General features: G+C 43.5%; 1 protein-coding gene and 1 long non-coding RNA gene across 6 annotated transcripts in view; one reads left to right on the top strand and one right to left on the bottom strand.

The window, feature by feature from the left end:
* The window catches only part of SPNS3 (sphingolipid transporter 3 (putative)), a 32453-nt gene extending 8598 nt beyond the window's left edge, over positions 1–23855 (top strand). The window contains exons 2-11 of one of the 5 annotated variants that reach the window (XM_021415590.1): positions 1949–2014; positions 2455–2538; positions 3148–3299; positions 4168–4234; positions 5037–5227; positions 7225–7377; positions 9893–10082; positions 14774–14839; positions 20120–20218; positions 23124–23855. In XM_021415590.1, coding sequence (XP_021271265.1) covers positions 1949–2014; positions 2455–2538; positions 3148–3299; positions 4168–4234; positions 5037–5227; positions 7225–7377; positions 9893–10082; positions 14774–14839; positions 20120–20218; positions 23124–23291 — 1236 coding nt within the window. In that variant the 3' untranslated portion in view covers positions 23292–23855. Of the gene's footprint in view, positions 1–243; positions 2977–3147; positions 3300–4167; positions 4235–5036; positions 5228–7224; positions 7378–9892; positions 10083–14773; positions 14840–20119; positions 20219–23123 lie in introns of all 5 variants that reach the window. The other 4 variants (XM_021415589.1, XM_021415592.1, XM_021415591.1 and 1 more) reach the window with 4 other exon arrangements.
* Positions 10693–24585, bottom strand: part of LOC110407668 — a 53567-nt gene continuing 39674 nt past the window's right edge. The window contains exon 4 of the long non-coding RNA XR_002443977.1: positions 10693–12838. This is a non-coding gene — a long non-coding RNA (uncharacterized LOC110407668). The remainder of the gene's footprint in view (positions 12839–24585) is intronic.

Raw genomic sequence — 24585 nt, 5'->3', positions numbered from 1 at the left:
CCTGGCTTTGAACTATTGCTTGACTCCTGTGCGTGCTAGGAGCTTAACATTTCAAGCAGGTCTGTGAAGTGAAGGTCTCCTACCAGCTAACATGTTCTATTTCTTGTGAGTACTTCAGGGATCTGTAACATTCAGGAACAGAGGTGGGGCTTGTATTCGGGCCTTTGAAATACCAGACGTCTACTTGAGTTACCAAGCATCACTGCAACACTTTTTACTTAACTCTATGGCTTCTTATTCCAGGAGGGAACTCTGCTTACAATCTGCAGCTGGTAGCACAGCACTCTGCTCTGTGCTGCGGCATTCTTCCCTCAGTGCTCAGAGTTTGGCTGTCCATACCTGGCAACATCTCGTTAAATATAAGTTAACAGAAAGTGAAGGAGAGGCACAAGTATTTATTTTCAAGTAAACTGCTGGCACCGAAGAAGCTGTGTTCTTCAGTTTTCTCACAAGATTTGACAGTTTTCGTCAATCTTGATGTGCTAAACTTGCTCTTACATGTAACTGTCTGCTGGAATTGAGACTTCTATTCACTAAAAGTAGAGATCACGCAGACTTTTGCCCTTCTGTTACACTGTTCCCAGCTGCTCACATCCATGCTTTGGCATTGGCTGGTATGTGGTCGGGCCAGTTACTGTGGTTATCTGGAGGGATGGTGTTTGAGTGGTGCTCAGAGTGAACGTTCGTTGGAGCTGAAGTTGTGGTTCCAGCCAGGCGCTGTAATAGCTGCGGTTTGTACCGAATACTCCATAGGTTCAAAGCTGAAGTTCTCATAGTTCAGCCTTTCTATCTATTGATCATCACCTACTGGAAAGAATAGACGCAGCTAATTACTGTGTTGTAGTTCTGCAAAATCTAAGGCAGGCCTTCTGCAGGCATTTGTTGTGCTGAATGAGGTCACAGACTTTAACTTTCTCACTTTGGAACACTCTAAATTTGTTGAGAGTCATTGCGAGAAACCTCTAAAACACTGCACCAACTTCAAATCCCGCCAGTGAGTGGGGGGGGGACTGCGAGGTGCTGGTGGAACTGCAGCCTTGGAACGACAGAGAGATGGAAATGCGCTCTGTGGCTCAGCAGTGTTCACAAAGTGCTGCATCTATGGATTTGCCTTCAGTTGGTTGCTTTCTGTGGCTTGCTTCCTCGCTTTTTGACAGCTCCTCTAACCTCTTCCACAGCCACTGAATGGTTGGAGCTGAGGCAGAACTCCTGTCAGCTGCTTATCACAAACAGAAACAATAACTTCTGGTGAAGTTTTTCTGTCTCTTCCTCCACTAACAAAGTGTTAATTTGAAAATGCATCTTCATATCTCAGCTAATTTCTGCAAAACTCTCATGGAACCGTGTTCCGAACAGAAGAACTTTCAGTTTCAGCCGTTCTTCCCTGGCTGATTGTGCTGCTTTCGGCTAACGAGGACTGCGGCCATCGGAATTCTGACAAATCCTACGTGCATTAATTTGCATATTGTATGAACTGAAGCTCTTAATGGTGATTCTTGACAGGAGGACTTTGAACTCATCCTAACATTTTGAGGTTCCTAAGAAATGTTCAGGGCGGCTGCATGGCAATAGCAGCATCCTGGCTGCAGATCTCTGCCTCTTTTCTTTTCCACTTTGTGTCCGTTCAGCTCTGGACTGTAATTTGTTTATGTGCTGTGAACTAAGTGGGAGAAAGAAGCACAGCAGCTGTGATTGCAACAGTTGGTAAACTGACTGTCATGAGACCTATCTGGAGGAAGATCATGAATTTTATCTACAGAGATAAGAAATTTTAATCCTCCGTGTATCTATGTTTGTGGCACAGTAATGGTTGACATGGAAGCTAGCAAGATAAATGTGCTGCGGTTCTCACAAACCATCTTGAAATCAATATTAGAGTTGACAAATTCGTAGAATCACGAAGAACAGAGTGTACTTTGCTGTCATTCATTGTTTAACTCTGTTGCAGGGATCCTGTTGGAAATACAGGAATACTTTGGGCTTAGTGACGGGGCTGCAGGCCTACTGCAAACAGGTAACAACATCACTCGCATTCAGATTTGCCTTGTGCTTATACGGTCTGTTCCTAAAACACGGTCTCATTTTTTCTGGTTCCTTCTCATGTGTGGTATTGCTCGCTCCCGCTTGTGGGCAAGCTGCCTAAAATGTGAAACCGAAAGCTGAAAGTCTTTGGTTCAAGGAAGACTAGAGTTCAGCCTTTCAAAAATCCCACAGCACGTGAGCCATAAAAGATGAAAGAATTTCTAAGTCAGAAATACGGAACTTGAGCAGTTGGTGCCTGTTTTATTTTTTATATAGTTTAAATATATATATAAATTTCTATTTGAGTTTATTTCTTCAGACTCAGCCCATTAAAAACAAACAAACAAACAAAAAACTGAGTTTGTCTGAGGGCGTGGAGTACTGTAAGAACAATTTGACCAATATTGTCTTTGTGCCCACTTGGATTTCTAGTTTTCGTCTTGTGTTACATGCTGGCTGCGCCCTTCTTTGGATACCTCGGTGACCGGTACGACAGGAAAGTCATCCTTGGAGCTGGTATTTTCTTCTGGTCTGCTGTAACATTAGCAACTTCATTCATCGGTGAATCAGTATGTTCATTTTTTAGAGGCTGCTGCTGAAATCACCTGCGTGTACCTTGCAGGATTTGATAGAGTCCTGCTCTGATCATGTTTGGAAAAGCTGTCAGTGAGCTTTCACTCCTCAGGCCTGGACTAAGTGGGCTTTGTGCTGGAATGCTGTATGGGATGGTGGAGCCCAGCTTAGGCAACGGGGCACCTATGCATTATAGTTGCAACTGATGGAATCTTAATGCTGTCCCGAATTCTACCTGATTATGACACTAGGGTGTAGTGGATTGTCCAGCGAGCCTGAACTCTCTATTGACCTTATCCTGAAGTTCTCTGTGGTGTCACTCTAAGAAGTCACTACAGTGCAGAAGGTAGAAAGCACAGCAGTGGGATGTGAGCAAAGCAGGTGTGGATGCAGGAGCTATAGACATGTAAAAGGCAGCTGCATTTCTCCTCTGGTACATCTGACCCACTAACATACACTTCTTTAATAATAATCTTTTTTATTTCTTTTTCTTTTCTTTTTTTTTTTTTTTTGCATGGCCTTTTTGGGCCACACCATGCCTTCTGCCTGCAGCACTGCTGGATGTTCTTTCTTTTGCGAGGACTGGTCGGCATTGGCACAGCCAGTTATTCCACAGTGGCACCTACCATCATTGCAGATCGGTTTGACGAGGGAAAAAGGACCACAATGCTGTCTGCCTTCTATATCTGCATTCCAGTGGGAAGGTTGGTTTTCTTGCTAGCAACTGACCTGCCTTTTGAAATTCTGTCTGCAGTCTGATGTACCCTCAACCTTGATTAGACAGATTTTGACATACATCTGCATTGGTTCTTGCAGAAGGATTTGTCACTTGCTTAGCATCTCCAAATAGCACTGATTGGGTTTATTTTTAAATTTACTTTGAAGGAAAAATCACTTTTCTCTCAACATTTTAGGGAGAAACTAAGCTCTGAAAACAAGTTTTGAATAAAACATTAGATTAATTCTAAGAGAAATATGTGTGAGTGAGTTATTTACTTATTCAATTGAAAATAAAAGTTTTCAAATATCTGTATACCTGACAATTTTTTGTATCTCTCTATTAAGTGAATCCTAGGGAGGAACTGGCACTTTCCTCCCCTCCTTTATTTAAGCTGACATTGTGTCTGAAGGAGAGGCAGAGAAGGGCTTTGTAAGAGTTCCAGACTCTTTATTAGAGCAGGCAGTTGAGGATGAGCCCAGAATCCAGATTAAAACAAAAGGAATTCCTGTAGGGTTTATTTCACATGGCTTGCACAGAGGGGAGCAAATGACAGAGCACTTTGCGGGCTGCTTGATCTGGATTTGCAGAGTCATTCTACAGAATGTATATTCCACTGAAAATCTGGGACATTATTGCCACCATCTCAAGTCTGCTCTGGGGAGGTGAGGTTCTCTTCGTAATACCCATTGGCAAGTAGACTAGCAGAGGCCGTGTGCGTTGCTTCTGTTTTATCTGTTTTGAAAGCTATGACAGAACACTTCCCCGTGCTCCCCCTAACTGGTGAGACACGTGGTTTCAGCCAGCAAGAATTTCATTAGCGCCTACTGATCATCCCTTTCTGTTTCTTACAGTGGTCTTGGTTACGTCCTGGCATCCGGCATGGCACGTGTCACAGGCGACTGGCACTGGGCCTTCAGGGTGAGTTAGTCACTGCCACTGGGCCCGAGCCATTTGCTGTAAAATCCTAATTTTGGCTGAGGTTTGGATTACTCGTGCTCACTGTGCTGAGGTGAGCGGTGGAGGGGATTGCAATTCTCTGACTGGTCACAAACTTGGTGTTTAAGTGAGCTGCTCCTGCAGGGATGAGTGGAGGATTTATGTCTGGCTCTTGTGGAATCACAGAATCATAGAATCATAGAATCAGCAAGGTCGGAAAAGACCTACAAGATCATCCAGTCCAACCATCCACCTACCACCAATAACCCCACTAAACCATGTCTCCCAACACAACATCTCAACGTTTCTTGAACACCTCCAGGGTCGGTGACTCCACCTCGTCCCTGGGCAGCCCATTCCAATGGCTGAGAACAGACACAGGGGAACTTGCACTGCAGCCAGGGCAGGCGCTGATGTTCCTCCTACCTGAGGATACACTTGGAATGGGTGTATAATAGTTTTTTTTGGCTGCATCTTTGGTTGTTGGGTTTGTGATCAGAGTACTCCAATGTGGTTTTCATCTCGTTTTCCTCTAAAATCAGAGGAAGCAATCATGTTTCTATGATGGGGAGGGGAGATTTATTGTCCTTCCTCCAAAGTCACCTTAAATCACCAAAATCCACTCTTCCTCTTTACAGTTATGATCTACAGACAAAGTCACGTAGATTTCTGAGCATACTGACAATTCTCTGAAATGCAATTCTATCTCTGCGTTTGAGCTGCTGTGGAGCTCTTGCTACAAGAGGAAATGATATCCTTGATCTAACCAGCTTTGTGCCTACAGGTCACTCCTTGCATGGGAGGTTTAGCGCTGGTTCTTCTGATTCTGCTGGTCCCGCGCAGGATCCAGAGAAGGACAGAGGCACACAGAGCACGGAGCATCTACGGCTCCATACGAGTAGCAGCCGAAAAACCCGGTACACAGGGAGCTGCCAAGACTACCTGGTGTCAAGACGTCATATCACTTGGCAAGAAGTAAGTGATTTTAGCAACAGCTGAAAAATGCCCATTCTGCTCTTCGAAGTACGGCGTTCAGATCCCACTCAGCTCCTCCGTTCCACATGCTGTGTGCGAGGCGGTTGAAAGAGCTCAGATGAAATCTTTCTCCCACCCTTTTACAGGAACAGCGTGTAAGAGATTAAAGATTGGTTTTGTTTTGTTTTATTTCCCTAAAGCAAGCGGGAAGGAGGCAAAGCAATGCTGGCAGAGTGCTCCTGTTTAAATCCAGTTCTACTTTCTGCCGGGTTTCCCCTTCTCTCTTACTTTGGCATAGAGGATGGGTACAAGTGCTCACTTTGCAGGTGTAACTTTATCTGTAGTTCTTAGTGCCTGAGGAAAATCAGCTCAGTGTGTCTTCAGCAGTGTTCATATGGGATTGGAGATCCTGCTGCACCTCTCATGCAAGGGTCAGATTCTGCAAGACCCTGGTATGGTTTATAAAGCATATCTAGCTTGACCAGCTAACCTGCGACCTCTTCTTGTAACCACACAAAACTTACAGCCAACACCAGCTGACGTGCAGAACAAAGGCAAATACTGACTGCAGCAGGTTTCCCCCTCCCGTTACCCTGCAGCCAGTGAAAATCCTGCCCAGGTCGGGGAGGAAGAGGTGGATCCGCTTTGAGAACGGCAGGTGCCGCTGTGCACCTGCACCAGGCCCCGCTCGGCGCTGCCCGTGCCCGCGGGCTGCTTCCCAGGGGGACCCTAGGAAACGCTTTTCAGTTGAAGAGATCGCTCCTCTTGCTGCTCTGGGACTTTCTTTGGAGTGTTCTTCTTCTGCAGGAGCCAGCGTTTTCTAATTGATGATTAGATTTGCATCCTATTTGCATCTGGAGCAGTGAGTTCATTAGAGGCAGTTTTTGTTGGACGACAGCAGCAGTCTGAGGCGAACCAGCGTGAGACCTCCCTGCCAGCCAACAGCCAGACTAATGCCAAGGCTGTTTTTCTGCAGAGAAGTTCCCTACAACCTCCAGCAATGCTGTAAAACTAGATTTTCCTTTTCCTTTTGGAGCTGATTCTGAAAGCACAAGGACGTACTGTCAAAAGCTGGGTATTTCCACGCTCCCTTAAGTGCAAGAGCCACTTATCTTTAAAAGATGTAGAATGAGATTCATATCTTAAGATACCCTCTTGTTGGTTGTCATCTTGTCATTTACAGCACTTTTATTTCATCTAAAGATTTCACAGCCCCTCACTGGTCTCCAAGGGGATTTTCTGTAAACTTTTAGCTTGAAAGAGAGCAGTAAGAAGTTCATTTTCTACTAGAACAGGGCAGTAAGGCAACATGATTGAAACATTTCTCCTCCTGCCTGATAGCTCTCTGTGCACTCAGATCCATTTCTACTTTACCACCTAGAATTAAAGAGTGCTTGAACCACTGCCCCTTAACCACTGCAAAGACACAGAAGTTGCTCTGTTCTACTGGTTTCACAGACACCTGAAATCCACCCCAAGGTATTCATAGAATCATAGAATCATAGAATGGCTTGGGTTGAAGAGGACCTCAAAGATCATCGAGTCTCAACCCCCCTGCCAAGTGCAGGGTCGCCAACCACTAGACCAGGCTGCCCAGAGCCACGTCCAGCCTGGCCTTGAATTCAAACCTGCACGCAGAACCCTTCAGTTTGGCTGCTAAGACACTGAATTCTTGCCCGCTCTCTGCCGTTATAGTTCTATCAAAAATGTCACAGCAATTGTTTTAGAACGACTTAGCAATAAAATCTACAAGAGACCGTGACTGGCACTTAACAAGAAACCAGCAGGTTGTACTCTTCACTCAAATTAGTGCTTTGCTGTCAAAGTTCATAGGTAAAACATCATCAAAATTCGTATCTTCCAAAGAGTGCATTCCTGATTTTGACTATGAGATATGTGGGTGGACTGTTCTGTTCTTGCTTGACATCCAGGTCAGTGCATGTGGGCACACCCTCACCCCGTTCTTTCACACAGCTCACAGCTCTTCTGTCTTGCAGTTGCAGTTTTGTCTGGTCCTCGCTGGGTCTGACTGCCATGGCCTTCGTCACGGGAGCGCTGGGCCTGTGGGTACCGATGTTCCTCTACAGGGCTCAGGTTGTCCTGGGCACGGTGCCGCCGTGCCTCCAAGAATCGTGCAGTTCATCTAACAGGTGAGCTGTGCAGGGCTGGTTGGATACACGTGGGAAACGCTGCACAGCGCTAAATCACAGTCTGTGTCCGAATGCAGAAGGTAGGATGTGACTGTGAATGCTTTGTGAAGGCAAGGAGGTGTGAATGTTAGACTGAATTGCTCCCAGGCGTGCTGACACACTCCCGTGTATTTGTTTGCTTATAATCACTCAGTTAACTGGAAAGATGCTGCCAGCTGCATTTAAGTGAAATGGAAAGCAGCAGGAACAGGAATGGTTACAGGGAAAGAAGCAGCATTTGAAAGGAGACTTCGGTTAGCTCTTGACTCGTACCTCACACAACTTACGTACACATTTAGGCATGTTTAAATCCTGCATTTTAGTAACTTCCCCATTGCCTTCCTGTTAGTCTGGTTTGAAAACTACTGCCGTGTTGGCTATCTTTGTGAGTCCCAGCACAAAGCAACCTTGATGAATTGATCTGGTATTGTATTATTGCATCAAATCAAGACAGTTTGCTCATGTGAATAATTGCGAGCAGAGCTCTGCTTACAGAGACGGTCCAGGCCAAGAGACATTCAAATTTTGGGTGGGCAAGGGCCATTCACAATGGGAGAAGGATCTATTTTCATGATGGATTTCTGAGAGGAACTGTCCCGTTTTAAACGAGTGGAAGTTACACTGAAAAGCCATCCACAGGTACCTCAATGGGAAATGCAGTTGTCTTTCCATGGATGCCACCACCAGCACTTTATTTAATAGCAAATAACACTGAGGAAGTGAGTGAATTAGGAATTTGAGTCAGGGTAGAGAGCAAAAAGGAAGCAGAACGGTTTCAATACTTTTAATTTTTAAGCTGATAGTTCAGGTTCTCTTATGTTTTCTAATCCACCCTCTGAATTATTATTCCACAGTAGTGTTGCTAGGACAGACACAGTCTTCAGGGCAGTAAAAGGGAGCCCCTGATAGTTTAACCTCATGTGCTGCATCTTGCAGGATGCTTTAAAAATAACCTTGGCATAAGCTAGTGCCAGAGGCAGCATAAGGTTTGTTTGAGGCTGCTATTCCAGGGGGATCGAAAGAAAAATAATCTCAACACCTATGTCAGCCCTGTAGCTGGCAGTGCTGGGAGGACTGATTGCATTCCCAGACCTGCTCGGGGATACTGTAAGGACGCTGTCCCCTCTGGCCATTCTGCAGTTGTAGGCTTTTAGTAAGGATAGAGCTGTGTCACTTGGACTCTCTGGAAACACAAATTCAAGCAGAGCCACAGCTGACTCAGGTCTTGGTCCTTTCAAGGTAGATAAATAGGCACTGTGAAGTTTTTATTCTGGTCTTTGTGCAGACATCTTCAAACAGATCAGAGAGGTATGTGAGCATTCTTAAGCCCTAAAAGATCCCATAGGGTCCTTTCCCCAGGATTAGGATTCTTTGCTTTCCTTCTCCCCGTCAATTGAACTGTGCTCTGATTTAGTTTGGGCTGTCCTTTTCTCTTCCAGCTGTAGGTTTATTTCAGCTGCAGTCTACAGCACATGAATTTTCTAAACACAGTTCCGTGAATACTTAGATAAAGTAATGTCACCTTGGAGCTTGCCTCTCCTGGACGAATCTGTAAATTACTTATTCTGCTTGTTCCATCTATATTGTCTCTAACAAGCTATACAGAATCCTGAAGAATTTACAGGAGGAGTACAAATGTGCTTAAAATTTATCTAGTATAGCGGCACTTTTTTCTTGTAGAATTTTTGATGCATTAAACAATCAGTGGCACCACTGGTCTTGTTTCAAGGGGCTTGCTTTGCCATTAGGGTCTCACCTGTGTCACAGAGAAAAGCATATAAGGAAGACCTTTGGAAGCTGAAACTTCATAGCTATTTGAACATATACTCTTAAAAACTGCTGTTCCCGGGGAAAAAAAAATATTCATTTGCAGATGCAAAAACTGGGTGGCACTTGACATTCTGCATTCAGAAAATTCTACATGGATATCCCACTGGTTAGCTATTCAGTGTTCTTTGAGCAGTTTTGAGTACTGGTAGCTGTATCCCCTAGTCAGAGAGGTGAGTCATCTCACCCGGAGGGTTCTAATTTAGATGTGTATAATTCTGTGTGATAGGATCTCTTTCCAAGACAGCAGATTGTGATACAGAATTATTCCATCTGTGTTTTAAGGATGACTGAGTAAATTGGTTCCCAGGCTAACCAAGATGACTGTGTCTCCTCTGAATCACTGGATGTCCAAGCCAGGTCACGCTGGGAAGAGTCCTCCTTGAGGCTGGGTGTGTAATACCAGCTCTGTAAATGGGAAAATACCCGCTCCACAGGACAGAGCCTCTGTTGCACAGGCATAGCTGCAGTTTAGGCATGGGACTAACTTCATTTAGAAAGAGTAGAGAGGTTTGAGGGTAAAATTCAAGTTGCCAACTAAAGATTCCCCTGAAGCTGAAGGTGTAAGCTAACAATGAGACACTAACACCAAACTTTTTCTACAGTACAATTCTCCTGTGCTTAACTGACTCCTTTGCTTTGTCACCAGCCTCATATTCGGAGGCATCACCATTGGGACGGGAGTCCTGGGTGTCATTGCTGGGGCAGAAGCTGCAAGAAGACTAAGGAAAATGAACAACGAAGCTGATCCTCTGATCTGTGCCACAAGCATGTTTGTTTCTTCTTTGTGCCTCTACATCGCTCTCATGGCGGCCCAGAAGAACATCCTTTCCACTTTTGTAAGTGCCAGTCTGTCTATCACCAGGAAGATGTCTTCTGGAATCCTGGGGAGGCAGGGAAGTGGGAGGAGGAGGAGGAGGATTGCTTTTGCTGGATTCCTGCAGTTCTCTAGACAAGTAAGAGGTTTCAGTAACTGGGACAAAGTGGCCTGCTAGCTAAGCACTGCGCACCTTGCTCCAGTACTGCCTGTGAGACCCAGTGTGCATGACTTGGCCCACTGACGAGGGTAGGTGGGCAGAGCATCATAAATTGGAACTCAGGACGTACAGATTTGGCCTGGACTGAAAAAGAGAATTGTAAGCCTGTCTAGTTGGCCACATGAAGCTTGAGTGTCCATATGCAAAAGTATAGTCAAAAGAAGTCTCAATCTTATGTTAATTTTTAATGCTGTGTGACTAATCTGGTGTTCTTGTTTCTTTTTGCTCTCTGAATACTTAAAGATTGGTGTACTTGGGACTGTACAATACACACAATTCTTGCTAAGAATAATTTGGCCGTCACCTTCAATGCCCCAAATCACGACCTGATCTTCAAAGTCAAGCTTTTGGCAATGCAACATGAAGTATCAATCACTGAAGTTCTGTTTTCTGTAAAAAGAAAAGCAGAAACTTACTATGAATGATGAATAGTTCAAAATACACCTTGAAAGAGAGAGCTGAATGTAAACTTTATTTTAACTATAACATGGTGAATCCAAAGCCACCATTACTGTGATTATTATAAACAGGAGGATCCAAGTAAAGTTAATTACAGTCATCAACAGCTTTCTGCAATGCGGTCTTTTTGCAGCTCTTTTGCTTCTAACACTTGTTCAAGGAGGTTATCCTTCTGACTCCTCCAGAATATGTATTCCTGTGGAAAAGCAGCTTTAAACCAAAGCTAAAAGCAAATGGATTTGCAAGTCGGTGTGTACAAAAAGCAAAATGTGAAATTAAAGATTATTTCTGAATCCAAGAGCAGAGATATACATGCCCAAAGAGTGAGCCATTCTCTTTTTCTGCCCATCTACATTTTCTACATTGTCCCATCCTGCGCATCTCCTTCAGTTCTCCTTTGCCCTTAAAGGAGTGCCCATCACAGCTGTGTTTGGTTTGCCAGTCTGTATTAGATGAGTGAATCAGTGCATCAGTTCTAATTACTCTTTCCCAACCATGCCTTTTATTAGGACGGATAAAACAAAGTTTGTTTAAAATATTTCTCTCCTTGCAATGAGCATTTTATCTTCATGTCGTTATCTGGGAGGAAACTGTAAACCGGGATGTGGTAACTGGATTCTGTAGGTTTCTTCCCATGGGCAGACCAGTTAGTCTCATAAACAGGGACTTTGCCATTTTATCTTTTGTTTGATGTTGTTGCTTCAGGTGTTCCCACACATAATGCCAGCAATGTGCAGGGGTAACAAGTCGTACATAATCTAAGTACCTTTTTCTTTTAATATTTTTACCACCATGGCTGTTTAACCACTGCCTTCCCTGGCACCAGCCACGCCTCTCCCTGCTTCCCAGACAGGATCTGACACGAGTCGTGCTGGTGTGGGCATTGGAGTGGCATGCCAGCTGCTGCATCTAATCCGAGGGTTCCCCTGGAACAGGTCTTCCTTTGGTGTAGGACACTGGCAGGAAATGGCTTTCCACTCGCTGTCTATCCAGGCACGCCAACGTTAGCAGACCTGCCTCCATCGCTTCACTTCAGTACAGAAGCTACTGAGGCAAAAAACCACATGCACTGGCTTGCAGATGTAGTAGTTTTTATATGGTGCTTTCCACTGTCTTGAGTGGATAATGAAAGGGAACGAATGGGTGTCCTCAGCTATGGACAGAGCTGGAATAAAGGTTTGAAAGCACAGGAATTCTCGAATTAGCACATAATAAATATGGCAGGACTTCCAGGTCTCTGTTGGAGCAGGTGAACTGTAACATCATGAGGTTTCTCTCTGGACACACCGTTCTTGATTCCAAAAGCTCGTTGAAAAGGCAAAGAAAAGTTATCTGGCTTTGTTATCTCAGAGGAGGCTCTGCCTGCATCTTTTTCTCTTCCAAAAGAAAACAAACACGCTGTCTGCAGTGCTGCAGGTGCTTGGGAAAGTCACATCTGAACCCTGCATCTCAGAACTTTGGACTGTATCTGGTGTCGGGGGAACTTTAATTTAAATAGGCTTAGCTTTAGTGGTACTGCTGTATGAAGACACAGTCTTGCCCTGCAGATTGTCTTTGGAGGAGACGCTGCAGGCCTGGTCTCTGATACACCTGCGTGGTGTGGAGCTTTTGACAAACAACCCAACAACATATGGTCCAGCCATGCTAACTCTTTTTTGTCTAGACATGTGACTGTTTAAAAGCAGAACGCGTGTTTGATGTTGATTACAATGCAATTCTCTCCATGTTGGCCTTTCATAAATGGTCGTCTACAAAGCAAAGGCTCCTTAAAATTTGGGAACTTACTCTGGTTACGTCCTTTGAAGACCAACTTCAAGTATTCTGTCTCTTAAAAAGCTGGGGATCCTGGAGAAGGTGACAGCCATAAAACACAGTGTTTCTAGATCCGCTTAGCAGATTAGAATGGGGATGTCACAAAAGTGATTGCGTGAATTTACTGAAAACCTTTTCTGTATTAATTTAAAATAAGAACATGAGACAGTATGTGGAATATTGAGAGACTGTAGATCCAGAAAGATACGCTTTAAATAAAGCATTGCTTTCCTGCCACCATAAGCACTTCTCCCTTGCCAAGTGCAGAACTTCCAGGACATCTTCACCTGTTTTAGAGAAAAAAAAATCCATACAACTTTCTCATATTTATAGATTGCAGTTGTTTTGCAGTTGGATGGATGAGAATGCCAGCTATTCAGCCATACCGCATTTATTCTGCATGGGAAAGTATAAAATTGATATTGATTTTGGACAGAATACTTTGATATAATCTGTAGAATGATTTATTGTTTTCTGATTTTTTTTCTGGTGCCCTGAAACTGCAATCCACACAGGATATTAGGAGAGAAAAGAAAAGCTAACAAAGCCGCATCTCAAACATTAAGACAATTCCATATGGAATAATTACTCTCTGCAGTATGAGATCTTAGTCACTAAGTATCACATCTCCTTATCATGGACAGCTTTGCATTAATTCCCATTCCTTCAGACTCTGTGTTGAGAACATAACTTGTTTCCTGCAGATAAATGTTACGCTCTTTTTCTCACACTAGTCATGACATGCTCCTGTTGTTAGGGGCTTGAAGAGATTAAATAACTTGAAAAATCATGAAGAAAAAGGAAAACTTGAAACAACTCTATAAGTACTAAATATATAAAGGAGATGGAGCATTCAGGGGATAGAGCGATCCGTGGTTTGGTGTGTGAAGGCAGGCAGTCATACAGTCCACTGATGGTATTGAGGAACAGACGGGAGACTTCAGAACCTTATGTTCTAAAGTTATCTTTTCATCCTGTGATATCTGGAGTGTCAGCTAGGATTTAAATACATCTCTTTGTTCTTTGTTTCCTCCCTGTTTCCCTTTGACCTCCCATATCTCTTGTTATCTACGACCAACAGAATTTACGTAAACCCATGCTGTTACCACTGTACAGCGATAAAACCGCACTTCTACATTTGTCTGTATTTTCCCTATGAGCACTGCTTTGATCACTTCATAGGCGGTAACACTACATTAAGCAACGACACGTTTCAAGTCAGGGGAAAAAAGAATGGAAGGTCCTTGATGAATTTGGATCTTCCGAGAGAGATTGAAGAGCATCAGCTGGGGATGAGAAGGTGAAGGGCCATATTTTGAGGTGGATTGCAAGGTTTGACCTTGTTGGCCATTATGTAGGCTTGGCAATAAGCGGAACTGTGTAGCGTTGCTAACCACGTTACCAACACACTTCACTTTGTGTTTGGCCCAAAGTTCTCAAAGTTTATTTTCCAGGTGCCATCTGACGCTGAGGCCTGTGCCACTGAGTTTACCTCCATCTTTACAGCATAGCTTTAATGTTTTCTTCAAATATTGATTAGTCTGTAGAGCCTGCTCACATCCATGACTAGGGCTGGCTGAGAGGGTTAATCTCTTCTAAGACAGGCATAAGAACAGCTGGGGGCCCTTCCCCTTTTTCCTGATGGCTGGGTCTCCATCTGTGATGAATTATGGAATTCCCATAGGGCACCAAGACTTGGAGGCTGCCTGACTATAGGAGTCCTTTTTGCTTCAGAAGTTACCTCTCTGAAGGAGCCTTTAACAGTACTTCTACAGGCACAGAGATATTCAACTGGTTTCATTTGGAAACCTGTGTAAAGGGAGATCGTTGAGCACTTTTTAAACCCTGTGTGGAGGTTTCTCTTCACAAGCTTTTTTCTCCCTCCTCTTGGGCTTAGCAGTTCATTACAATTTATTAATGTGAGTGCTTCTGTGTTTCCTCTTTTGGCTCTTTTGCTGAGTATTAGGGATACAAAGCAACTCACATACCTTCCCTGGTTCCTTTCCCTCTGTTTAAGATGAACATAGTGTTTGTAAGCATAGACAAAGCAAATGTTTAATTTATGAAGAGATGGTATGTACAGCAACTCATAGAGATAGGCACAGCTGATGAGACTGCCTTCATCTTCACACTAAGGAATGTCAGTGGAGTGTGTAGTGTCAGTGGAGTGTCTGTGTAGTCACCGTGTGTCTCTATATTCACTGCTTTCTTCTTTTCTGCAGATTTTTATTGCATTTGGAGAACTATTTTTATCTGTCAACTGGGCTGTTGTGACAGACATACTGTTGGTAAGTGCTTGTGAAACTGTTTGCTTATTTTCAGCTTTTCACAACAATATTGTTCATACGTGTACATCTTGCTTGCCAGGAGGACCTGCTTTCTCCTTCTAGGAAGAAGGAAACCTTACTAAGAGAGCCCCTTTTGGAACCCTGCTAAGGTGTGGGTTGTAACCGAGTGCCACACTGTGCCAAGGCACCGCTAACAAGACAGGTGTCGTAGTGATGGAGTCTGAGCTCGTTGTAAGCCCAAGAAAGAGGTGTCCTGGTTTGGATGCTGCTCATGCCAGCGTCCTAGTGCTCCTGGTGCCCACGCTCACCTGGATTTTTTGTACAGCTCTGTGCTGTTGGATGCCTGCCATAAAAGGTCTGCATCAGAAAGAGGATCACTTTCTGTTCTCATTCAGAGATTGTATGTTTGTGCCCCAAAGCTTTGAAAAGATGATCCAAATGGGGGAAAGTCAATATACTATAAAGTTAGTCAAGCTGCTACACTATAAAGTTAGTCAATCTGCTACACTTTTTTTATTTTGTGAACTATCAGCAAGTTCCCTCACTCCAGAACACAGTGCAGATAACTTCCAGAAGTTAGAACAGTTCTGAGGGTGCAGTACTGTAGCACAAATGAGGTCTGGACTTTCTACTTTTAAGGATTTTTTTTAGGGGGAGCACAGTGTCGCAGCACAGAGGATGTGACTGAAACCCAAACCCTTCCAGCAGGATGCTGCCTGAGAGAGAGATTGTTCCTAGAGGTGTAGAACTGGCAAAATGCTGATGCAGTTGGTACAAACAGAAGACAAAGAAGAGAAATTATTTAAAGCTCTCAGGACTTGTTAGAGAAGACATGAAGATAAGGGCAAAACACAGCAGAAATCTCTGAGTTTCCCACCCTCGGGCTAATGATGGGAAACCTTGAACAGAGCCCAAGCAAGGGTCACATCAGCATCTCCTTTTTATGTAATAGTCTCATTTCAAGAGAGTTCACATCTATTTGCAGATTGCTAAGGCAATTCCACTGTCATAATGAATCTTTCATATAATAAGAACAACAGTGAGTGCATTAATGTGTAGCACAGCATGCACTGATGCTCAGTAACATGTCACAAGAATTTAGGACAGTAAGGAAAACTTGCAGCCTATGGTTCATGAGGAATATGGTTGCCCACAAGCTTGGCATCATTTCTTGCTGCTGCAGGAACTGAAAACTTGCTACTGAGGTTGCTGTCATTATGGCCTTGGTTGCTCAGAGCATACACCTTGGTTGGCATTCCTCACAGCTGCATAAAGGAGCCGTGAAAAAGCTGAGCAGCGATAAAAGTATCTTTGTTACAGCTTTGGTGTAAAAGAAGGATGTGATGGTGTGCTGCAAACACAGAGCACTTTCCAGTGACAGAAGGGACAGGCCATGAAGCAGTGGAACTCTGCTTCGGCTGAATGGACTCTGCCTCGATGGCATGAGCCTGTTCATCCTCAAGCTCCATAGCAGGAAGAATCTTTCTTTCCATTCTGATGAAGGAATAAAACAACCAATATTTCGTGCTTATTCAACAAAGCGCTGCTGATACTGACTGTCATGGTCTGTTCTCAAGTTACTCTTTCACGGTACTGCTCTCTATATGTCAGCTTTGTGCAGCCTGGAATTTTGATAAAAAGATACAAATTGCAGTCAGCATTAGTGCATTGGCTGTCTGCTTCAAGCCTCCGCCGGCTGCAGCAGGGTTTCGGGCTCCTCTGACTCTCAGAACGGTCAGAAACATTTTCTCTTTGAGACAAGAGGAATAGCTTTGAGGCAGTGAACAGGTGCAGCAAAACTGTCACCTCTCAGAATGAAATTTTGTGTTAGTTTCTATATCAGATTACTCTGAAATCACTGCTTTTTTTTCCAGCCGCCAACTGCTATTCCTGTTCGTCTACTTTTTACATCACTTGCATCTCCACTGAAAGGTTTTTTAGGTCTCTCGATGTATTTTTATTTGAACTTCTACATCTGTGTTTTAATTCTCTCCTCTGCCATTGTTAAAGAGGAAGATGGCGTTGCTGAGTCAGATGCTGTTGATGCAGGGTTGGGAAGTACGGCACAAGTGAGTGCTGGTCCCAAGCAGCAGAGCCTGCAGGGAGCTGTGCTTGCATTCAGTTCTGTCGCTCCAGTCTGAACTTGCTTAGGGAGCGCTGCATCCTATTGCTGCCTGCACAAAACCCATCTGAGTGTCACTGCCATATCCTCGACCCATGTAAAATGAGGAGAGGAGGAAGCCCTTGTCTCCCAAGTGACTGGCACACTTCAGTTGTTATTTATTTTAGACAGTTTGGTTTTAGGTTCAAGCAATACTGCACTGACTGGCAACCAGCGGGGAGGTGGAGAGCAGAGCTGTGCCGTGGTGTGCTTCCCATGAAGGCAGAGATACTCTGTGCTACCATGATTGTGCTTTGCATGGATCTGTTGAATTCTAAATGTTAGCAATTGTTTTATCAGAAAAATGATGGAATTCAGCTGCATCTGTGGATGGCTGCTCATCCAGTGGCAGTCGTAGCTGGGATTTCTGTTTCATCCTGCTGAAAATCCACCATTTCACTGTATTACTGCTATTACATTGACTGAAGGATGCCATAATTAACAATTTATTTTTTTGCATTGTTTCCTGTGTGAACCAGTAGAATTTCTGATATTGTGGCTGGATTTGCTAATGCATGTTTGTATTTTGCCATGAAAATTACTTTTCCTCCTCCCTACATGACACTGCCAGGCAGACAGCGTAGCTAGGAGTTTATTTATCCTGTGACCCGTGGAGCAGAAGACAAAGGAAGATGTTGACGGACTGATAAAGACTTTCTTCCTTGGTGGCTAATACGTCAGGATGCATTGCACGTAGCAGCCTTAGTGCCCCTTGCTCAGCTGTGCACAGGACGGTGCTTGCTGCTCGGCCGCAATCAGAACGTGCCGGCGGAGCGGTGCTGCAGCTGCCTTGCTCGCAGTGCTCGGGCTAACTAGGAGCAAGTCACCGTGAGTCCCTTATGAAATATTTGTTTGCCCTCTGTGAGGTACTGGTACTCGGCATTGTGGGCTTTTGGCAGCTAATAGCAAAAGAGCTGCTGGAGCTGGAAGCTAATATTCGACTTGGGAAGGTTACCAACACGTTCCTGTCTTTGTTTAGAAGTGCCCTGGGAGGTACAGAAGCATTTATCAGCCTGTCTCTTCCATCTGCTTTTTTAGCTGACAGCTCTGTCACATACTCTAAAATCTCCAGAGGCAGCACGACAGGGCTTGCAAATTGCATCTGTGTGGGCACCCTGTTTATGTGTCTGGGCATCCAGACTGGCACCTCCTAGGAGATGACGCAGAGCTGACAGAGCGTCGAGTGCCACCTGCGTTGCTGACACGCTGGGAGGTTCTGGGCAGTTACTCTGGATGGGTTATTCCAAAGTCCATGAATGTGGTAGTGATCAGTTTCTTCTTTTCCTAGCGAAGCCTACAGAGTTTTGAGCTCTTGCATAGGGTCTCCACTGTGTGGAAGAACCTGATGAACAGCACAATGGGAACTTTGTGTGATCCTGCTAATTAGAGGAAGCTTCTATCTTATCCATTTTTCTCATTAGAGCTTGGTTCCACATGTCTCGAAGTTGCAGACGAGGTGCCAAGTGCATGCCACAAAGAAGTGGTGCAGGACACACAGAGAGTAAGAGCATTTATATTCTCCAGTGCCTGCAACGACCAGAATATGTTAAGGACATAACAATATTTGATTTGCATTTCTCAAACACAGCCTGTCATTATCAGCAGAAGAAAGAAAACCGAGTCTTGGGCAGATGATATGATGTCCTCAGAGAGCCAAGAACAGAAAATCACCAGTGTAGCACTGCTGTAGCAAGCTCTGCTCCATAAGCACAGAGTTTTCTACTATGATTTGCTTATCTCTCTCACTCTGAGAGTGAGACTGAAATATTCTCTTTTGTTCTCCTGAGAATAACTAATATTGGTGTCTCGGACAATGTTGCTTCCTTACCCTCCAGTTTTAATTTCCATTAATGCAATTCTTTACATCCACTGTGAAGATAAGGTGTTGATGCTGCTGTTGTGATGTAGCTACATCTTAGTGATAAGAGAATATTTCTTTAATATTCGGAGGCCTCTTTACACACACAGAATGATAATAAAACTCTAAGTTAAATGTGAGAGCAGAATCTTTTTTTTCTTCTGCTCCCAACTTGTTGTCATGCATGTCAGTGTTTCCTTGAAGGCAGCTATAAAGCCGCAATAGCTTCCATACCTTGAGTTTGTCTCTTGGCAAAATGCATCACCCCATTAGCGAGTGATTGAGACACCTTAAGTGATGCTCAGATAAATTTGCAAGAAAAGCCCAAGTAGAGGAAGAGAGGGTATTAAGCATTTTGTCTCTGATATGAGCAAGTGGTTGGAAAAAACAAATACATAAAGGTTTAAAATTGCCTCTGTCTCATTCTGCGAATGCTTTTCCCTTAACCATGTAATAATATAAATGTATTACAGAGACACAAACAAATTATGTAGAATCACACTGTGTTTCTTCAAGCACAGTTTGTTTTCTTCAGTAGCACTGACATGAAGCCCCTATTTACCCCCAAACAACTATATTTCATTTTAAAAAATAGCTATAGTCTGTATGATCCATTGCAGCGTTCTGGACACATGCCACAGCTTCTTCAAGTTGTTATTTAAACCCTGTGCCTTCAGAAGCACAATCACTTCGAGGTGTGGTTTTAAAGCAGCTGTATCTCAGGTGCTACCCAGTTACCAGCAGTCTGTAATGGAGCTGCCTTCTGGAGGGGCCCTCAGCCTGAGCCTTCCACGGCCTGCAGGGTCCCAGCTGAGCTCCCTCACAGGCACAGCACCTACTTCTGGCACCCTGGTTTCCCCTGGCCAGGCCAGGCCTGCTGACACAGTGTCAGGAGAGGTTTCCCTGAGGTTTCTTTGCTGAATCTCCTTGCTAGTAAATCAGTGCCTCTGCAGGTTACTGCCTGCACTTTGCTGTTAGTTGCATGGCCGAGGGAGTCTGTACGAGTTGCTGTGAGTCTACGAATGGAGAAAGGCGAGTAATCATTTTGTTGTCATTCCATCTTCTTTACTTTCTTCCTGAACAAAACATCCAGTTTTCCTCCCAATAACCTCTCTGTCTCCAAACTTGTAAGCAGTTTCTGACTATGAAATACTAAAAAAATGGATACATCCATCCCTGTAGGGTGTCACATAAGTAGCTGGCCACTCCTGAGACGCACTCTGATAATGTCCGTTCTCTTGTGGGTTGTGTTCCCTTTCAGTATGTCGTGACACCAAGACGGCAGTCTACAGCCATTGCCCTGCAGATTTTGGTGAGCCACTTGCTGGGAGATGCAGGCAGCCCGTACCTCATTGGGATGGTAGGTGAATTTTCTGCTTTTCTGGGTTTTCTTTAGGGTAAAACTTTTGGATCTGAAAGACAGGAGACTCTCAGAAGTCGAGGCACTTCCTGGTCTGAAGCTTAGCAATTAATCAAGTTGTTGGCCTTGAGTAACCCTGATACTGGAATTGAGAGGGACATTTTTGTAAATGTTTTTAAGTGGAATGCAACTTCTGGTGCTGTGACACCACAGGCACATAGGGTATAATTCTATATCTACAGGTGTGAGTAGTTCCCTGCAGTGTGTAGAAATTCATTTTGATTTTGAATTTGAACATTCATAAATTTTGAAGGCACACATTTTTGCAAAGGCAGTGTCATGGGTATCGCATTTAAGCACTTTTTGCCAAGTTAGTGAGGAGTTACATAGAAATTAACCATAAAATCATAGGATCATTTAGGTTGAAAATGACCTTTAAGATCATCAAGTGCAACCGTTCAGCTAACACTACAAGTCCACCATTAAACCATGTCCCTAAGGGCCATGTCCATGTGTCATCTGAGAAAAAAATCAAATACTGTCTTATGTATTGAAACCTAAAACTCTTGGTTCAAATTCTTAGTTTTGAAATCTTAGAATTAGTCAGCATTCTCTGGAAAATCAAAACAAGAGTAACTTCAGTGACTGCCTTTTGATATTACCTGACATTCAAAGCTCTGTTCTCAAATGACCTTAACCTTGAATTCCCATCTTATTTGAGAACTGTTTTCCTTGCCCTTCCTACAAGCACCTTAATCTTACGTGGTTCTGGACAAAGCAGCCTGGTACCATTTTTTCATTGTAGATCATTTGTTTCAGTTCCAGTGGGTGATGTCTGTCAGTGTTGTTCCCTTTCTTCATTATTTTTGATTTAAGGTGCGCAGTAATTCTGCACATCTACTTCAATTTTTCTGCCTTAAAGGACATGGGAGAGAGAGTGTTTGATGGAAGATTGTGTTGTTGTTGTTTAAGTTTTGTTTTATATGGAATTTATTTTAGGAAGTTCTCTTCAGGAATATCTGTCCTTTCTTTGTCACATATCAACAGTGATATGGATAGAGCCAGTCAGAAATGCGTGAGCAAGCTGGTCCAGCCAGACAGATCTCCCCATTTCTCACCTAGGTGAAAATCGGAATCCTAACTGTGTAATCTGTCCAGCAGAGAACACAGTCCCCTCTCACTGACGGATTCCTTCTGCAGCTCGCTTTTTTTGGCAATTGAAGAGATCCTTTTTCTCATAGGAGTGTATTAACTGTATTAATTAAATGTATTGAAACCATTTCCCAAGCACTGATTTGGCCGTATTCAAACAAGATAGCCAACATCCTTGTGTCACCAAAAACTGCTAAAATAATATACAAAAACGGGAGGTTCTTAAAAGCTGATGTATGCCTTGTGTGTTCTCCACTATTTGACTGTTTTGTTGCTTTATGCTTCCTTCCTGAGAGATGACAATGTTTGTATTTACTTCTAACTCACTGTTCTTTGCCAGCTTCGAGCCATAGGCAGAACTGAGGCTTCCTGCTGGACGTGCTGCTGCACCCTGCTAGTAACTGTGTGCAGAATACTTTTATGCAGTACCTGGCATGTGGTTGCCTTAAATAGCAGCCAATTGAGAAGTGTAAGATGAAAAAAGTTTGTCACGGTATATCCTCGTATAACCTTGCAAGTTTGCAAGGAACAGAGATGATAAATCCAGGAATAGAACTGTTGTACGTCCACGTGGGGTCCTCGGCAAAGGGTACCACACTGTGTTCTGGAAGGCTTCTGTGTGCCAGTACTCCAACACCGCCCGTCTCTGCAGTTGATTAAACACTGAATCTTCTGTTTTCAGATCTTGCTGTTGTTTGCTAACCTACTTCAACTAATGCTTTAGCTTATAAATTGTCTGGAGAGTCAGCGAGTAGTCTTTTTCTGGTTTTCTTCCCTTTGCACTCCTGAGATTTGCTTACTGAGCTTTTTAAAATTAAACACACTGAGTTTGTATTTTCGCTGTTTTCTTTGCTGTAGTCCCTAGGTGCTCATTTAGAGCTGATCTTGCTCTTATCTCCTTAAAATGTCATTCATAATCATATTAAACCAAGCAAAGGTTGAAGAGTCTTATAATAATGTATTTCCAATCACGTAGTATATTGTAATAACCAAAGATATAAAAAAGGGAATAAAAAAGGCTGCATTCAACATTCATCTTTTTGTTTGTGCTAAGAAGAGCTTTTAAGTTCCTGGGTTAAATATTGAACCTTGTAGGTTTCTTGGAAGTGGCTTTTCTGTCTACAAAAATAAAATTCATGACAGCTTTTACCAACTCATCCTCAAGCCAGTGAAAAGAGCAGCTGCCTGGTATCTTCTTCCCATTTCCTCTCAGTATCACTCCATGACTCCTTAAATGCCTTTTGGCTCCAAACCAGATTCCTTTCTTGTCTCCAAAATCAATTTCTAGCTCTTCCCTTTTTAATGGCTGTTGCTTCTTGTGGCTGTATAGGTGCCAATTCCGTTTCTATTCATTTGCTGCTGATTAGGGATGGATAAAGTTATCCAGTGACATCAAGAAAGGATGAAAGTAATTGACAAACATCTGTCCTTTGCAGCCTATCCGGAGATGGGCTAGAAAATGGTAAAATGAGTTACCAGTCATGATAAATATTGGTTGCAGTACTTCTTATTCTTCTGACTTGAGGCACTAACAACACAAAAAACCATGAGATTCCTCAACCAAAAGGAAGTTGAGCAGCGGTGCAGTACACGTGCACTACACTGGGTTTGTCAAACAAAGATAGTAGCAGGCTTTTTATCCCTACCTGCTCAGCTTTATTCTTTTCAAGGACCACACTGCGAAGAGTCTGCTTAAATCATGAGAGAAGTATGGTTTTATCCCAGGTTGATGACAACATTGTTCACTCCCTAGATCTCCAATGCTATCCAAGCCAAGAAAGATGCATCACTCCAGTGGAGTTTCTGGAGCCTGCAGTACAGCTTCATCATCTGTGTTTTTGTCGGTGTCTGTGGAGGAGGTTTTTTCCTCCTGACATCTTTCTACATCGAGGAAGATCGTAGGGAAGCAGAGCAGCTTTGATCTTCTTATGTATCCTTTAAACCTGTATCTGATTACTTTTCTGATGTATGTTTAGCCATGATACTGACGCTGTAATGTTCAAACACAAATGTATGTACTATGGTAATGCTACAATAGTTTCTATAAATAAAAAAAAAGCAAAATATCAGCAAAGCCTCAGATTAAGCGAATCTCCCATATCGAGCAAAACAGACTTCGCAGAACGCACAAAGATCACAGAAGAGCTGTTAATGACCCCTTCAAAATGCTACAGAATAGGAATAAAAGAGCTTTACAGCAGATAATGCACCACTGAAGCCTTCATGGAGGGTGTGGTTCTTGCTCCACTCAGGGCTGTGCAGCCCAGTAGAACCATAACTAGCTTTCTGCAATACTTGTCCCTCTCCCCTGAAAGAAGTCACATTCAAAGTGTAAGAAAATCTGTTGAACTGGACAGAACCCTGCCCTTAATCCCCTGGATTCTTACAGCTTCCTTCTGCTCTGACTTGGTTTCCCAAGTACCATAAATTAATGCTGCCTTTCAAGTGAACTCCAGGCCAAGATTTGTAAAGAAGAAGAAAATAAAGTCCTCCTCTTTTTCTTTCCTTTTTGCCTAATGAGATACAGCTAGAGAAAAGGCCGAATAACTATTCCTCCATATGGCGGAAAGTCCTGCATACTGACTTCTTGGATGCTTCTGACTGTGAGTAAAAAATTGCTACTGAATTGGCATATGGCAACCCTTCCTCAATCTGCAAAACAGGCATGAGCATTCTGTGGAGCTGGGGAGCTCCAGAAGGTGTAGAACTGTCCCAGGCATGACTGTTAACCTAACCAAGGCGATAGAAGTTCAGGCAGAATGCCTTGTGAAAATTAGGAGGGGAGGCCCATGATTCCTCAGCAGGTTGAGATTAGTCTATAGAATTTGGAAAATGCAGATAGAAGGAGGAGTGTTTTCACTTGTCTGAAGTGATCCAAGAAGCAGACTGTCAAAGTCAGCATCAGGTTCAGGAGAGGAGGGTTGTGGCTGATCTATATGTACATTCTGGCTTTGGCTGGGGTAGAATTAAGTTTTCTTCGTAGTAGCTGGTGTGGTGCTGTGTTTTGGATTCTGTATGAAAACAGCATTGATAACTGTGATGTTTTAGTTGTTACTGAGCAGTGCAGAGTAACTGTCCTAGGATTTTCAGCTTCTTGTGCTGCTCTGCCAGCGAGTGAGCTGGAGGTGGATGGGAAGCTGGAACACAAGCAGAGCAGCCGACCCAAACTGACCAAAGAAGCATGTGACATCATGCAGAGCAACAAAACCTGGGAG

The sequence above is a fragment of the Numida meleagris genome, chromosome 18 (assembly GCF_002078875.1).
Source record: "Numida meleagris isolate 19003 breed g44 Domestic line chromosome 18, NumMel1.0, whole genome shotgun sequence".
Taxonomy (NCBI): Eukaryota; Metazoa; Chordata; class Aves; order Galliformes; family Numididae; genus Numida; species Numida meleagris.
This window is presented reverse-complemented; position numbering and strand designations above follow the sequence as displayed.